This window comes from Gambusia affinis, linkage group LG23 (assembly GCF_019740435.1).
Source record: "Gambusia affinis linkage group LG23, SWU_Gaff_1.0, whole genome shotgun sequence".
NCBI classification, from domain to species: Eukaryota; Metazoa; Chordata; class Actinopteri; order Cyprinodontiformes; family Poeciliidae; genus Gambusia; species Gambusia affinis.
Window position 1 is genome coordinate 7,395,151 of NC_057890.1, and position 17,202 is coordinate 7,412,352.

A 17,202-nucleotide genomic window follows, 5' to 3' on the forward strand; every position below is an offset into this window, starting at 1 on the left:
GTAACCCTGAATAAACGATTAATCTCTGTGGCAACAACTTGCAAAAAGAGTGAACCACAATCAGGCAATGCATGTTTGTTTTTAATGAATATGAAAAACTTTGACACATTTCGTGGCACAAATGTACTGCGATAAGGTTTGGCGACACGATTAAACCTATAAAATACATATATAAATTAAATAAATAAAATTCTGGACAACGTTAACTCACACTGAGTACAGAACAAGAGACTCGAATGTTTTTCTTTTTAAGCACGTGGATTTCAAAACGGTATAAACATGTGCAGTTGACGCAACAGAGTGGGGCAGGGAGTGCGATGAAAAAGCAAGTTTGTGGCGACAGCTGATTTGCGTTTCTTAACTCACGTGTGCTTGGATTCAGTCTCTTTAGCTTCAAGTAAAAATCAATCACTACAAAAACATGTTCTCGCCGAGGAGCGCTGCGTTTGGCTTCCCTTGAGTCCTGAGCGCCTCGTGTCATGGCTCTGGTTTTTATTTATCACAAGACACTCAAGAGAAGGGACACACACACACACACACACACACACACACACACACACACACACACACACACACACAACTTCAGTCTGATCTAGGTCTGTATTTCTAAAGAATGTCGAAGTATTTAAAGTGTGTACAGAGAGATTTTCTGTAAATATTTCAGCATCAACGTCTCAGTTCGTCTGGATGATGCACGTCCATCTGCGGCTGTTTCATCCTCATCGTGAAGAGGAAGGATTTCATGACTCTGCAAAAAGCAGAAATATCAAGTAAACATCAAAAACAAGCTGTAAAATAACTACAAAAAGCTATGTGGATCAGCCGTACCTATGACGTCAGGTGTGTCGTCAGTCAGCGAATCAGAGTTCATCACATACTTGGTGCCAAAGATCTGCACCAACTGCTCAAAATATTTGCACTCTTGTTTATCCCCTCTGAGTACAGGAAAGAAAGGAATAATTATAAGTAGTAAAAAAGCTCGGTGGATAAGAGTTGTACAGAATATTCTGCGCTTACTGTCGTCCCTCCAGGAACTGTCTGAAGTTGGCCCTCAGCCTCTTCACCCTGGACTGACACTGTTCAGGGGAGCGGAGGTAGCCCTGGCTGGCCATGACCTGAGATATCTGCTTATAGATGCTTTTGTTCTTGTTGCCACCCTTCAGATTCTCCTGGATCTCAGCGCTCCCCCAAATGTCCAGCAGGGCCTCCGTCTCTCCGTCCCCCCAGGCCATCTTGGAGCTGTCGGCCAGCCAGTGGTTACTTGAGGCTATCGAGGAAGCACATCGAGACAGGAATGTTTCTATGAGGAACAACGTCGAGTCGTCGTGAAACTTTACTTGGGGGGGGGGAGCAATTAAACGACAGATAAGGTGATCTAATTACTTTCCAAATTGGGAATGTTACAGGACAGACAAAACACAGTGCATGATTATGACGTGGAATAAAACTATGCATTTAAACTTTTATTTTTACACAATAAAAGATAGAAAATTGTGTCATGCATTTGGATTCAGAACCCCATGTCGCTGCAGTTACAGTTCCAAGTCTTGACTTTAAAATCCGTGCATATCTTCAGAAAGAAATATTTACTCGTTCTTTGCTTGATCTAAACTTTAAGAATGAACGATGTTTTTATTTTTCTTAGCTGTGTTCTGGTTCAGAAACATTTAACATCTTAAAAATCCATACTTATCTACCCAGACTTCTGTTTAAAATATAAGACACTAAAGTTCACTCTGGATTAGTAGCATATATTTCTACGGTCGCCCTTTGTATAAAATACTGGAAAAACAGAGACTGGAGGGAAGGAAGGAAGTGAACCAGGGCAAAAAGTAACAGAAGGAAAGGAAACAGGAAGAAGAAATTGCATAAGAAAGGAAGGAGGAAATCTATTCCTCCTTTTTGAAAGACACAAAGGAGAGCAACGACAATTTAAAATACAAAGCCTAGAAAAAAACAGTGGTATTGGACTCAGATCAAGGAAGGAACATAGGAACTTCTGCACTATGGAGTAAGGAATAAACTCTGAAGAAGCTAACATTTTCCTTACATTTTTCCCCCTCTTTTTCAGAAAGTGTAACGACCCTGAAGTCGCCCTGTCAATAGAGTGGAGTGGATCTTATTTATAAAGAGGGTAGAATTCAAATTCATTCCCCGCTTTTCAGATTTCCGTTTTGTAAAACATGTTAAAAGAAAAACACCCCAAAAAATATTCACTGCCAAGGTACTAGTCAGAAAAATGCCTCCATTTTACCTTTCACTTGGTGCGCTTCAGAGGCGAGCTCCTCCGTTTCGTCTACAGTGAACGGGTTGACAGCAGAGTCCTCCATGTTCAGGTCCTTCCTAAAGATTTTGTCCATTTCATTGAAGAATTTGAATTCCTCCCTGGATTTAAAGGACAAATACAAACAAAATCATAAGGAAACACCCTAACAACAAACACATTGTTACAGTTTGGCTCACTTTTCGTGGACAAAGCTGTATTTAAGGCGCTTCATGCGGGTGTAGCACTGCTCGGTGGTCCTGATGAAGCCGTGGTTGCTCAGCTTCTCTGAGATGTACTCAAACACGTGTCGGTTCTTCAGGCAGCCCCTCAGGGTGAGCTGGACGCTGTCCTCGCCCCAGATCTCCAGGAGGGTGCGAGTCTCAAGGTCAGACCAGGGCGTCTTTCTGCTCATGTCCGCCAGGATGTGGCTGGTCGAGGGCTGCTCGTCTAAAACAAGGAAAAAAAACAAAAAATCGAACTTTTAAAGATTTCTTTGTCGGTTAATTAAGGAATGCGCAAGTGCAAACAAGAAGGCGTCATCGCATTTATACGTACACATTGCAGGATCGTGGTCCATTAGGGGCTCTACGGCGGTATCGGAGGCCGAACCGTCCACATCTACGAACACTAATTCGTTGCCGAGCACCGGGGCGAGAAGGTTGAAGTACCGAAACACCGCCGGCCGCCCTCCGTTCCTGGAAACCGTGAATTCCTTTTAAGTACGCAGGAAAATTGAAACGACAAAAGGAGAGAAACCGATCCGATTCCCGTACCTGCGGCTGTTGCAGTAGCGCCTGTACGTCTTCTTCAGCCGTTTGATCCTCAGCTGGCACTGCTCCGCCGTCCGCAGGTAGCCATAGGTGGCCAGCTTCTCGGATATGTCTTCGTACACGTGGCCGTTGCGCATGGAGTTCTTCAGGCTGTGCTGCACGTCGTCAGCGGCCCACACCTCGACGAGGGCCACCGTCTCTTCCTCCGACCACGGCGTGTTCGTCTGCTCGTCCGAAGACCCTGCAGGCGGACGAGATATCCAAAGATCTGTGGGACGTTGCTGCTTGTTCTGACGCAACGGGAACGTGTGAACGCTTAGAGGCGGTACCTGGATCCATGGCCGCTTGATCGTCCCGCTCGTCAAACTCATCGATGCTCACGGCCTCCTGGCCCAGGATCCCCTCCAGCTGGTGGTAGAACTTGTAATCCATTTTTCTTCCACTCCTACAAAGAGCAAATTGATTTTTTTTTTTTTTTGTCAACTGTCTCAAAAGAAAGGGTTGACACAGAATCTGGGGAAAAAAAAAACCCACCATATTGTTCCAGGTTGAGAAGAATTTGGAGAAAGAAAATATAAAAATCTTTGTATTTACATACTTCAGTTCCTAATCTACTCCCCTTCCTCATAGGAATAGGCATTTAATGCAGCATTTATTATGTCAAATTTCTTATTATGATCTGAATTTCTATTTTTTTTCTTTCACAATAAATTTCAATTGATGTTTAAATTCCTCCCAAAAGTGTCTGCATTGTCGGGATTATTGTCAGGCAATTTTTTCCACTGTTTGTTCAATGAGAGCATCAAAACATGTCAATAAATCAGAAAGTATGATTAAATGCAAATACTGCGTGTAGTTTCTTTCTTGTCTTCCTTTTTTGTCCTTTTCTTCCAGTGTCTGTTTTCTCTGGCCTCCATATAGAAAACCTGACTACAGATGCATCAAAATTCAGAAATATCTACCATGAAGCCATAGTAAAGATTAAGTTTAAGACTTTTAAAGGACTGAGAACCCTGGAAAGTTTTTGCGTAGCAATTTGTAGGAACCCCCAAAAAAAGGTTTTAGGGGAGAACAGACAGGAAGACCTCACTTCTTCCTGTCGTAGCACTGCCGGAAGTTGATCCTCAGCGACTTGACTTTGGAGCGGCACTGCTCTGGGGTTTTGGAGAAGCCGAGGTCGTGCAGCCGCTCCGAGATCTCGGCGTAAACGTGCCCGTTGTGGATGAAGCCCCTCAGAGCCCTCTGGATGTCCACATCTCCCCAGATCTCGATAAGAGCCAGGGTTTCCTCGTCCGACCAGGTGCTGGTCGCTGGTTTGTCTGCCGATACGTCCGGGTTCTCTCCATCTGGTGCAGAACAGGCAGCACTGGTTGCAACATTGTGTGACTTGTTGACTCCATGAAAGTAAAACCTAAGAAAATTCACCTGAGTCTAAAGTCGTATAACGAGGTGAACACAAGACAAAGTACGCAATTTTAATGAGACAAACCCGACAAGCTAGCAGGACTAAAAAGGAGCCAAGAAATGAACTGAGTGAACTGAACTGAATTAGACAATTGTTTTATTTTGTTATAAATCAATCAGCTTGCTTTGGTATTAAATGTTCTGTAGAGGTTTAGTGATTCAACCTGAAGTGATTATTGATTCATTTTTTTCCCCATTTTAATTAGTTTTCAGTTTGCAAAAAAAAAACCCTCAAACCAAAGAAAAGTTATGTGAAAGTTAGCAGATTTTTCTGTGTATTTATGAGGATTTTAAAAAGCTCCTACTACAATAAAAGCAGCACTTTTCAAAGGAAGCAGCTTCCGTAAAGTATGTGGTCACCTGAGAGTTGGCGGTAATTCTGGGATTGCTGACCTTTCTTGGCAACAAAGCAGAAAAACACAAAACAAATGATGTGGAAAATTTAGAGCCGGCAGCAAATGCAGCTCAACCTTAGTGTATCAAGGTCGTGAAGTTCAGTGCTTAAAACTGCAGAGTGACGCTAGTTTGCTCTCTTTAGCTGGATAGGACAGAAAGGGAAGAGGTCGCCTACCTCTCTCTGTTCCAGACTCTCCGTTGGAGTCTTCCGATATTTCAATGGAGTCGGTTATGATGGTGGACGACGTCGACGGCTGCTTGTCCAGAATCTGCTCCAGCAGATCGTAGAACTTAAAGTCGACTCGGTCCGTCCCAGATGAGCTGCAGATGCAAAATAAACTTATGAGCGCCCATGTAACAAAAAAAATAAATAAAAAATAAAAAAATCACACCAATCAACAACACTTGAGTTGTTTTTACCTCATGTTTTCTTTACACTGGCGGTAGGCGGCTTTCAGCCGTTTGATCCTGGTGTGGCACTGCTCCGGGGTGCGGGAGTAACCGTTGGCATTCAGCTTCTCTGACACCTCTGTGAAGATGTGTCCGTTGTGCGGGTAGCGCCTCAAGCACTGCTGCATCTGAACAGTAAAGCACCTTTAGCATCTTAAACAACGTATCCAGTTCATAAAAAACTGGGTTCAGACCAGTTAACCGCCTGGTTTAGCAATGGGGGCAGCGTAGATCTCGCATGCATCTCTACCTGAGGGTCGCCCCAAACCTCCAGGAGGATGATGGTCTCTTTGTCGGACCACGGCACTTTCTTTCGGTCCTCCTGAACTCCCACAGCAGACTCTGGAGACACCAACATTAACCTGGGATTATTATCAGCACTTATGTTAGCAGCTGCATCTCTCAGTCGGGGTCAATCAGGTTGAATTTTCCAAGTGGAAATTACTTGGGAGTCTGCAGGGGGAAAGACTATTCACTAGTGGAAAATGTTCAGGATTGTTGACATTCCTTCCAGGAGCGGAGAGTCCCAGCAAATTCCACATGCAGATCAAAATGCTGACCCGTCAGAAAATTTCCAAAAATAATCAGAGCGGAGCACGCAGAGTTACTTCTGTTGGGAAAAGCTTTGTGGGAATCCAAGCAAAGTTTGCGTTTGCAGTGTTGCTCCTAGAAAGACAACACCCAAATTCAGGAAAAAAAAAAGAAAGTAGTTTGGTACAGAACGTTGAAAATAAACAATGCAATTTCTGTTTCTTCGTAAGGAAACTATGGATTTTAGGGAGGAATGCGGATCACAACTTGGATCTGAAATAACATGGATGGTTTATTCTCAACGTCTTTTGATCGGTTGTTGTTGTGTAAGAATAATTTCACATCCTATCAGCAACTTTCAATATGAAATCCAGTTCCAACAGAACAACTTCCAACTCTTTCGCTCAGGAAACTAGAAAAAATCCTGACAAAAGAAAAATAAGCTCTGCTGGTAATGCCGCGGTTGAAGAGGTCAAAGGTTAAACTGCACGTGGAGTTTAACCGTGACAGCCAGCGACTGCTCCTCTCTGGGCTGTTCCGATGAAAGCGCCCCAAGCTTATCTACGTCAGCAGATGCAAACAACAATCCTGGGTTCACTGAGAGCCACCTGGAGCAGCAGAGGCTGGAAACCGGCAGCAGCCGTCGCTGAGAAGATAGACGTAGGACCTGCGGCCTTGAGAAGACGAGCAAGCTTCAGTAAATCTCAAGCTGCTCTGTTTGTGTAACTGAAGTGCTGTGAAAAAGAGTTTCCTCTCCTCCAGGTTTCTTCTGTTTCTCCTTTATTTTCAGGCAATTTTAGGCTGAATTTATACAAAATGCAGGGCTAAAATATTGATTTTATTTATTAAAGGGGGGAAAAAGTTAGCAAAACGCCTAACGTGGCTCTTTGTCAAAAAGTAATATCCCCAAAAAGTAGATCCAAACTAATGCTTAAAAAGAGAAGGTAAGATTCCCTTGTATAATAGTGTATAAACCTTACACTATGATCTTATCAAGAAATTTAACAAATTTATCAACAGATAAAAATGGCAGGCCAAATGGGACGGAGGAGTGCTTCTTCTGCATGTTTATTAAAGATAATTAAACCGATATTTACCAATGTTATGGTGACTGAAGGAAGGAAAGTCGCCGTCATCGTCCTTCATCAACATGTCGTCCAGCTGCATCACCGACTGGAAGTCCTTGACCAAAATCCTTCCCAGCTCATTGTAAAACTTGCACTGAACTTGTTCATGTCCTTTCAAACTAGAAAATATTAACAGAAGAAAGGCACATTTAAATCTTGCAGAGAACATCACACGTGCTCCTTTCATCCCTCGCTGTGTAAGTGTGTGTACTTGTTTTGGTAGCACTGCCTGAAGCTGGATTTGAGCCGCTTCAGCCTCGTCTGGCATTGCTCCGGCGTGCGGGAGAAGCCCAGGGCAGCCATCTTGCTGGATATGATGGAGAAAAGGTGTCCCGTTCGGTTCCCTCTCAGGTCCTGCTGCATTTTGTCGGTGCTCCAAATGTTGATGAGGGCCAGGGTCTCCATGTCTGTCCACGGCACGCTTCGAGTTCCTACCATGACGAAAGCAGGTGGATGAAAACGACCGGATGAGTACTGCGTGTAACAAGGCCTGACGACAGCATGGATTGCACTTCAACTTTTTGATCTTTAGTCACCTCCCAACCGCAAACGTCTGGGTTTGTTGTTGGGATTTTACAGGACAGATCACAACAACTTGGTGTTTATACCTGAGGTTCTTCAGAATAGGGAGGGACTCTTTATCTGCATCAACTCGGACCAGTATTTCTACATTTGTGGAGGATAAATGTTCCCAAAGCATGATTCTGCCACCACCATGCTTAACCACGTGTTCAGGCTGATGTGCACCGTTTCAAATCAGCTTTTTCTTTCTACGTCTCTTTCATAATATTGAGGTCTGTAGGTTAGCAGAGTACTAGAAGAAGAGGACGAACACTTTAAAATTTCTGAGATTAAATAAACTGAGATTAAAACTAATGATATGAATGCAACATTGTACCGATTTCTAGCTGCCCGGAGTGTCCGATAAACTGCAAGTCTTCTTCGCCGTCTTGGGTGTCGTCGTCGTCGTCGACGACTTCCTCCACATCGTAGGTTATCTCAGGGAGAGACGAGGCGGACGACGAGCCGATGATCTGCTCAAGCTTTGAGTAAAATTTATGGTCCGGCCTGGAGTTCCCTCTGACGGCAGATAAGGAACGAGCGTTTCAAATGCAGATCACTCACATTTTCTCCAATGCTTCATAAATGAAAGAGGAGCATTACTTGAGGCTCTGGCGGAAGCATTTCTTCAGTCGTTTGATCCTCGTCTGGCACTGCTCCACAGTCCTCATGTAGCCCCTCTCGGCCATCTTCTGCGCGATTTGAGTAAATATGTGCCGGTTTTTCAAGCAGCCCTTCAAGGCTTGCTGCACCGAATCCTTCCCCCAGATGTCAAGCAGATGGAGCGTCTCTTCATCTGACCAGGGGACCTTTGAGTCCATCAGAACGGGGAAGGAGCGTTCCTGAGAGTCTAAAATTAGACACAGCCTATTCAATAGCTAGTTTACTCAAAAATGTCTGAACTCTGCATGCATGAACGGCACAAACCTGTATATTCTCCCCATATGGAGATCAGGGGAGATTCACCTGAATTCTCATCATCCACTGAGGAATTTCTGCAAAAGTGGGAAATATAAATTTGGATAACTACAAACATGAAACAGTGTTTCATGTGTTATTTAAGAAATGAACTAAGCACGTCTGTTTCTCTTACAGAACGGCTGAAGCCTCGGCATTTTGTTTCCTGGGAACGTCCACGCCTCCACTCAGCTTCCTCTTTCTGGAGCTCTGAGAGCCCAACAGGCTGTGGGTGCTCTCGCTGGCCTCCGAGTCCGAGTCCGCCCCCTCGTTGGAAATAGTGAGGTCAATGGTTTCGTTGCACGGCCGCGTCGAGCTCTGCATTTTCCGTTCCTGAGAAGTGGTCAAGTTCCTGACCTGCAGCTGCCAAGCGCCGGACTCCCGCTCCTCCCTCAGTTTCTGTCTGAGCGTGTCAGACGCCCTCGTGCTCGGCTTCTCTTGGCTGCTGGTGTTGCTCGCAGCTCCAGGATGTGCTGGAGGGCTTGAGTCTTTAGCTTGGGCAGGAGACTCGGAGGTGGTTTCAATAACAGGCCTGGATCCAGGAGGCAGCGAGAGGGAGGAGAGGATGCAGTCATCCATTGGTAACAGTTCTGGATCTGCAGGGTGATAATAATTTTTTTTTTAAAAAGCGACCACAGTTTGGTTGAGATTCAGCGTTTCGCTTTGATAAATTAAAGTCCCACCTTTTTCTTCAAAATGGCCGAGGTTCTTGTGGTGATCAAGTAAAGCCTTCATGTCATCTGGTGGGAAAAATGTTCGTAAACAGTCTTCAAGAAAAGTGGGGACGTCCGTCAGCAAAGCTGCCAGCTGAGAAGAGAGATTACATTAGTGCATCTATTACACATTCACATTGTTTTTATGTTTTTATGTTTTTTGATAGCTGAAAGAAACAATTGTTTTGCAGCTTCCAGGAACCCGAGACAAATGAAAACGTCTCTGGATTGTAGAAGACCTGCAGATCATCGTCCATCCTAAGCATCTGTACTAAGAGGTTTCTTTACAATTTGCAAAATCCTCTACAATCTAGTGGGTCTTACTTTATTTTTAATGTTGTAGTGTTGTCTTAATCTGGTATGAATACGGTCGTAGAGTTGATTTAGATGCACTGCATTAGGTGAAAATGAAAATTGCATTTAAAATCATCTAATTACACTTTAACCGATAGGTATATTCACTGTTGCCTATCTAACGCACTAGTTTTCTATGTGGAGATGAATGAAAGGCTTTGTGATTGTGTTTGTCTCTAGAGATTCTCTGCTAGAAAAGGAGGATTATGAGGAAGAGTCTACTGGGACAGTGTGGCCGATCTGCTCCCAGTTAACCATCCTCCTCCGTTCATCACACCTGAGCCCCCAGCACTCAGGATACATCGCACAACTGAGCGCTCAATTTGTATTAAAGGAGACAAGAAATGTGTTAGAATTGGCTTTGGACCGTCAATATATTGGAGTCAAACGTAACATGCTGAAGCTTTGTTTAATATAAGTGGTTAATAATGTCTTCTATGCTCCAGCTGAAGTTACAAAGCACCTGGTTGAAGTCTGGAATGGGCATTAGCTCATCCAGTCTTGATATGAACTCCCACACCAGCATCTCCAGGGCGGCGTCATACTTTGGGCCGAAATACACCGGGAAGATTTCCTGCAACAGAAGCGAGTGTCAAGTCAACAGGAGGATTCATTTTGGAGAAACAGCTAACAAGATTGCTAAATATTTTTTCTTTTTTATTAATTTAGCTCCAACCAGTACTAACCAGGCTGCAGAGTCAGACAAATTAAATCCAAACATCAGAGATATAGATCGGTTTGACAAGGAGGACATATTCTGAAAACTTGAATTTCTCTGAATCCACTAAGTCGTTTTTAGCTTAACAAGAATAAACACGGCAATCAGTGGTTTTAGGCAATTTAACAAGAAGTGCAGCCTGGAGGATGAGTGGAGGTTTTGGCCTTTGCTTCCCATGTGAATGCGATGCTAAATCACCAGTGAAAAACCAGGAAGAAAAACCATCAAACATTTTGTTTTGCATCACTCATATATGCTGTTGTGTGCATGGGCAGTTTTTCTAAATAAAACTGCTATGAAGAATGAGAATATTCACAAGTCAAATGTGGCAATATTTACAACCCAATGTGGTCGTCAACTCTTAGCTTTTTGGTGTCCTGGGGAGATAATTGTGTGGCTTCAGTAGTACTGCGCTCTGGGCTCCAAAATGTGGCCTTAACAGTCCAGCGCTCTATAAATCATCAGTGCGTGAGATGGAGGAATGCAGAGCGCACAGAAGGAGCATATTCTCAATACCCCTGCAGTCAGCAGCGTGCTACGTGGATGTGTGCTGCGACTGCTGTGATGAGATGATTATTTTTTTTTAAATATGTACATTTGAGCATGCAGCTGCCTTTCTGTGATTGGTGGAGCCACAAGATGGACAAGTACAGTTACCTAAAAGGACGGCTGTTATCCATCCTGTGCTCATCTCAACCTGCAGCACCTCTGTGAACATCTTTAAAGCCGAATGTCACGTTGAGGAGTTTGTAGGAATGGACTGTCCTTTTTCGGACGTTTATAGGAAGATAAACGTATCTTATTGTTTGATTTATTGATTTTAAATTAATATGTTTCCTTTTAATTGTTCACACTGGATTCACACCCGGCTACATTTAAGTGTGAAATATCTAAATCTAATCTAAAAACAAGTCGAAGATAAATGATTGTAAATTGTTCAACTGTGCGTTTTAGGTCCGATGAAGACGGATCATTTTCATGTTGCGGTCTAAATTCAATACCTTACATTCCCGAAGGAAGTTTCAAACTTTTAAACAGTTCCTGAAATTCTGCAGCCCTAATGAGCCATATCAAAACAGAACGAAAACATGCATTCGGTTTGCTAAAGTATTAAACTTCAGCAAACCAAAGAAAGCATGTGATGAGCCAGACGTAACTTTAGAAAAGAAACTAGAAAGCTATGACCGTTTTAGGAAATGTGCTGGCAGAATATTACAGTCGCTTCCTTAACATGCAGAAGCAGCATGTTAATCTGCAGAAAGTCCAGTCGTAACAAAATCAAAAAGTGAGTCAAGTGCCATATAATAACCATAATGTCACTTTTTTTTTTATTGATTGCAACTGAAAAGTACTAAAATGCCAAAGCTGTCATTTAAAGCAAACACAAACTGAAACATGTTATCCGCAAATGTTGACATAAATGGAACAACGAGTAAACAAAGTGAGAGGTCTTACTTGGAAAAAATATTTTCTCTCAGACGGATCTTCCAGTAACGAGTGCACCAGCTCGACAAAGTTCACCTCAGACTCCTCCACCTGGTTTATGGTTACCTTAAAAGAAGGGAAAACAACAACAGCAACCAGATATGGAGTATATCATCTAAGTTTAAATTTGCAGATGTGACTCAACTAACTGGGAGTCCTGGTTTGCTCACATGGTGATCCTTGGCTGTGCTGACCGGAGCTTTTATTCTGTCCAGGTGCGGCTGAATGGTCTGCATGTCCACTGGGTGATCTCCTCGACAGAGCTCCAGGACCAACTAGTTACACAAGGTAGGTCATTTTACCTTTCATAAAATGTTACTACAGGGAATATAAATACGGATGTGTAGGTGGTTAAAATTAACTACACAAATACAGCACAAAGAACCAAGTTGATGCTGATTTTATGCTTTCTTTAAAAACAGCATCAGCAACATAAATGCAGTATTTATTATGCATCATTAACCAAGAAAAAATAAATAAATAAATGAATAACCCTCTACTGACCCTGGCCCTGAGGCCCAGGATGAGCTGAGCCCTCTGACTGTAGCTCATCAGCTCTGGGACCAGCTCCGTCACCATGGTAACAAACTCCTCTAGCATCCCATAGTGATCCACGAGTCCCCGCTGCACGACTTGCCACACTGCAGCCGACAGGAGCTGCAAGGGCGGGGCCAGGAGCCGCAGATAACGGACAGGGAGATCATTACCTGGGGACAAACACGACGACATAAACAAACAGCTCAAAATACTTGCAGAAGTTGTGTAAAATACCCAAGAGCTCAGCAAATCATGTAGAAGTGCATATGTGATCTTTACAGTTTTAATTCAAAGGAAAATAATGATAATATTTGAGGCAATTGGCTCAAGATATGTTAAAATGTGTAATTAAAATCCAGCTTTACACAATGTTTTATTTTTACTTCTTTTAAAAAGTACTTCCAACGACACACACCAATAAAGTAGTGGATATACAGTGAGTATTCCTACACCTTGAACTTTTTCACGTTTTGACATGTTGCAACCTCAAACCTTTGTAAGATTATAAGAGATAGACCAACACAACTCTAACAGTTTATGTAAGTGCAAATCTGGAAATTGTGGCATATATTTGCACCGACGGCCCTTTACACAGGCACACCTAAGCAAAATCTAGTTCAACCAACTGTCTTCAGTGTGCGTCAAATATTAAAACGACAACATTCTCATTCATGTCTCCGTCACCCTGTGACCTTTAACATTTCGGCACAATGTATTTGTGTCAGGTGTGAGCATCTGCTCCCCACACACTGATATTGGACTGATGATATATTCGCGATGTGTCGTGCATCTAAAGTGTCAGCGTTAGCAAACGAGGCCCAAAGTGAAACACGGTGGTGGCAGCGTCATGCTGTGGGGGAAGCCGTTTTCAGCAGAGACAAGGATCGGGTGAGATGATTACACAGAGTAATCCTGGAATTCAACCTAAGTCTGTGGCCAACAATGCTACACAAGTATTCATACATGCATGCAAGATAAGGAGCGTGTTCGTAATGTAAGTCAGACCTAAATACAACTGGTACTTAAAGCTTGTAAAAAGGGCAGAAGTTCAGCTACCTAGCTAGGAAAGAGACCCTAAACAAAGGTTTAGATAAAAGCATACTCATGTGTTATGGCCCAGTCAAAGTCCAAACATAAATTAAATTGAGAATCCTGGACGAGACTTGGAAAAAGATTTTCATGGAAGCTCTGCGTCCAACGAGACTGAGCTTAAGCCGTTCTGCACAGAGGAATTGATAGTTTTTAAGTGCAAAGCCAGCAGAAGAGCCTGAAAAGACCTGCAGCCGTGGTGGCAATGGAAGATGGTTTCTCCAAAGTGATGACCCGGTGGAGTCTGAATGCAAATGCACATCACACGTTTCAGCATTTTAACAGTGGAAATTTGAAAAGCATTAATCAATTCGCCTTCCTTTCACAATCATGCACTACTTTGTCTTGGTCTATCAAACGGAAACCCAATAAAAACCCACTGAAATTTGTGATTGTAACATGAAAAAAAAAGGGAGAAAATATTCAAGAGCTATGGATGCTAGCAAGATGCATCCACTCATGGTTGCATCCTGAGTCTACAACCTCCTCCGGAAGCCTGAAACGATCCATCTAGGAGCAAAGCACGCATAAGAGAACTCACATTGGAGAATTACTGCGTAAAATAATGATATGACAGCATTTAGCATAAACTCCTCCGACTGTTGTACTGAGGGCTTCGTAGAGCTGTTGGGCTTTTGGCAGAAATATGGGAGGAAAGAGGGGAAAAAAAACACTGAATAATGCTGTGATCGGCGAGGAAAGAATATGGCACACAAATATTCAGCCAAACAGATGCGTGCCCCAAGGAGGGGTGGGAATAAAACAGCGTTCACCTCCCATCACTATTAGCAAAGATCGGATTGTATATTCATAAATAATATAAATGGCAGTGATGAGAACAAAAGCAGTTATTTACTCTATATTCCTGTGAATCTCGTAGTAGCCAGTAGTCGCCAGCACAAAATCCAGCATAATAAAACAGTAAACATTTGGATTATTTTGAGGAGGATGCACGCACCTCGGCTGTTTCCACTTTCCGCTCCGCGTTTTGTTTCCATTTAGCAGCTGACCGAAAGGGAAAAATGCACGGCCCTGGATCTCGCCCTCGGGTTGTGGTTGCTACAGAAAATGAACGGGGGGAGGGATGGGGGATAGAGGGGTGGGGGGGGAGAAAGACACAGAGAGCAAGCCTTATGAGATAGCTTTATAAATAAATCCAAATTTTTTGATAAGTGTGTCAACCATCTGCGATCGACAACCCATGAAAAGGAGGTGCGGTTTTTCTGGACGCATGAAAAACCTCCTGAATTTCGTCTTGGGCTCGGATTATGAGCAGAACAATGGTTCCTGGTCTCATCCGCCTCAGTCCAGATCATGGCAAACCCTCTTTCCTGGTTGGTTGACGAAGACCGGATCGACCAAGCAATTCTGCTCAGTTACCGCTAGATGGCGCCCAAGGCTCTGTTTATGCCAGGTTTTATTAACGTGTTTTAATTAAAGGCAATAAAAAAAGAGACGCGATGCTTGACCAAACGAACTTAATGAGCTAATTAAGAGTAAATACATAAAATAACTTAAAAAAATAGTTTGTTGTCTTTAGATGAGTCAATCTTAATGTGGCAAGAAAAAAAACCCACTAATATATTGAATACTCTTACTTTAAAAAATAGAAGTAAAACGCAACACGGATAAAACACAAATCTCTATTAGTGAAAGAAAGGATAATCAGTTTTATTATCTGCTGAGATGTCTACTTTTAACTATATGAAAATTTGACATTTCATAGACATGTAGAAGGAACAATAGTAAGAATTGGGGAAATGTTAAAACTAACTATACAACCCCTTAAAAAACTGAAAAGAAACAAAGTTCACTGAATGAAGTACTCACTTGATTTTATTTTCTGTAGATAAAGCACAATATAAAAAACATTCAATAAAGTCATAATGTAATGTAAACTTAACCTTAACCAAATAAAAAGAACTATGTTAAAAATAATGATAAAAACAAACAAAAAAGTTATTGGTATGTAATTTTGCCCAGTGAGGCGCAGACTAGAGAGTTTATTTGTACCGTCAGTGGGTTTAGGTGCCTCCTGTGGTGTGTACCTGAGATGTTTGAAGCTATTTTTAATTTGATCAAATCCTTGGTATCAACCTAAAGCAGTCAATATAAAAGTACGCCTCCAAGACACAACCACAAAGACAGTATCCAGAGCAGCCACCACAAACAAAAACGTCCATAAAAAGTTTTGCTGTAATAAAGAAACAACATAAAATGCATATCAGTGCAGTTTCATGAGCATGCAAATAAAATGTGCTGTGCTGCTGAAGGAAAGCATCCCCACAGCATGATGCTGCCACCATGTGTCAGCAGGGTGATGGTGGGGTCAGAGTGTCCTTCCACGTAGCAAACTGAATAGGACTTCTTGATAAAGGCGGATTAATAGAGTGCTCCGTTGTCCTCAATGTTCTCTTGGCGGGTTGAGCCGCATGGTTCGAATCCGAGAAAAGGGGACGGAATTCCCATCACCGGTCCAAATTTCCAAAACGCATGAGGAGCGCGTCGACATTCACACGCTCTGCGCATGTGTCCGATTTGTATGTCAAGATGGAGGCCAACATTGAGGACACGCCGGAAGCAGCGGTCAGTCTGGAAGACGCCGCCCACCCAAAACACACCGACGGCGCTACGGGAGGCGGAGAGAAGTCGTTGAAAGCCTGGGAGACGATAAAAGGCCTTCGGGATATATGGAAACTTCTCAAAGGACATGTTTGCGAAGATGAAAGCGAGAAAATAAGCACTGCAGCGAAACTGAATTACTGCTTCCCACCCGTCGAGATGGAACCCAGCCTGGACCGCTCCGACAAGTGGGTAACAACCAGAGAGAAGCTGGAGCAACAGCAAAACTCAAACACATACATAAATAAACTACATGTAATTAATGCGTCGTCTTTTTTAATTTGATGAGATGGATATATGAAATCGCTAATTATTATTCATCAACCCCGTGGTGACGCCGACACATGGCTATGGTAGCATCATGCTATGGGAATTCAGCAGGGAAAAATAGTCAAAGTTGTCAAAGTTCAAGAAAAGCTGGAGTTCAGCTAACGAGTTTTAGGCAAGGCTAGCATAATCATCAAATACGGATCATGTTTCATAGCTGGAATATGATGTAAATACATTCACAAGGCACTGCAGCTTTAAGCAAAAAAAAAAGTAAATCACCCATGTTAACAACTGTTGTCCAGTTTTTTGCAGAACATCCACGAAGTGGTCCACATATTAATATGTGTACTTAAAACAATGCTAATCATATAGAGCACATTATATGAATAAGAAAGGTTTTCCAATAAAAAATGTGAGATGTAGAAAGAGATATTCAAATCTACATAAGGAGCAGTGCATCTTGTATATACAACATGGAATAAATAATTCAGGGTAAAAACTCCTTCCCCAACCCGCCAACATAAGGTTTTATTTTTTGTTGTTTTATTTCCTTAAGTTTTTTGTGTTTTTTTCTTAAAAAAAATGCTTTTTTTTTAAAGACAAAGTCTTTAAAAAAAGCCCCGGACTAATACTTTTCTTTTCCATCTCGCGTGGCAACACTTGTCAACGAACCCTAAGCCAAAACCCTACATCTAAAAAAATAAAAAATCTAATCTAACCTACCTAAAGGGTTCGTTCTTACAAACGTCAGCCTGCAAGACAGACATAAAAAGATTAGTGACCAAATGGTCGCAGAGGGCCTACATTCAAAGACTCTGCTTCGGTCGGTCATTGACGTCAATCTGTGACGTATGAGTCGGAGTTTGAATGGACACGGAACGATCACGTGACC

General features: G+C 42.6%; 1 protein-coding gene across 3 annotated transcripts; it reads right to left on the reverse strand.

Moving 5' to 3' along the window:
- Nucleotides 1-60: 60 nt before the first annotated feature.
- Nucleotides 61-14,741, reverse strand: zgc:113263 (uncharacterized protein LOC503753 homolog). Of its 3 annotated transcripts, none has more exons than XM_044108560.1 (25): nucleotides 14,377-14,741; nucleotides 12,297-12,499; nucleotides 11,963-12,067; nucleotides 11,763-11,858; nucleotides 10,053-10,163; nucleotides 9,206-9,329; nucleotides 8,659-9,118; nucleotides 8,493-8,560; nucleotides 8,169-8,415; nucleotides 7,903-8,084; nucleotides 7,216-7,435; nucleotides 6,975-7,123; nucleotides 5,597-5,688; nucleotides 5,317-5,474; nucleotides 5,072-5,217; nucleotides 4,861-4,893; nucleotides 4,127-4,382; nucleotides 3,366-3,481; nucleotides 3,040-3,277; nucleotides 2,822-2,961; nucleotides 2,464-2,713; nucleotides 2,255-2,385; nucleotides 1,018-1,267; nucleotides 829-935; nucleotides 61-748 (listed from the first exon to the last, which is right to left on the reverse strand). In XM_044108560.1, the coding sequence occupies exons 1-25, from the start codon at nucleotides 14,414-14,416 to the stop codon at nucleotides 741-743; spliced, it is 3,930 nt and encodes a 1,309-aa protein (XP_043964495.1). In that variant the 5' UTR covers nucleotides 14,417-14,741; the 3' UTR covers nucleotides 61-740. The 3 variants fall into 3 exon arrangements, with proteins under 3 accessions (XP_043964495.1, XP_043964494.1, XP_043964496.1); XM_044108559.1 differs by having other exon boundaries at nucleotides 4,127-4,402; nucleotides 4,861-4,897; XM_044108561.1 differs by lacking the exon at nucleotides 4,861-4,893 and having other exon boundaries at nucleotides 14,377-14,740.
- Nucleotides 14,742-17,202: the final 2,461 nt, after the last annotated feature.

Coding starts and splice junctions, on each gene's coding strand:
- zgc:113263 (XM_044108559.1), bottom strand. CDS start 14,416: ATGGAAACAAAACGCGGAGCGGAAAGTGGAAACAGCCGAG. Junction 8,416..8,492: donor CATATGGGGAGAATATACAG/GTTTGTGCCGTT, acceptor GTCTAATTTTAG/ACTCTCAGGAACGCTCCTTC. Junction 3,278..3,365: donor TCAAGCGGCCATGGATCCAG/GTACCGCCTCTA, acceptor GTCCGCCTGCAG/GGTCTTCGGACGAGCAGACG.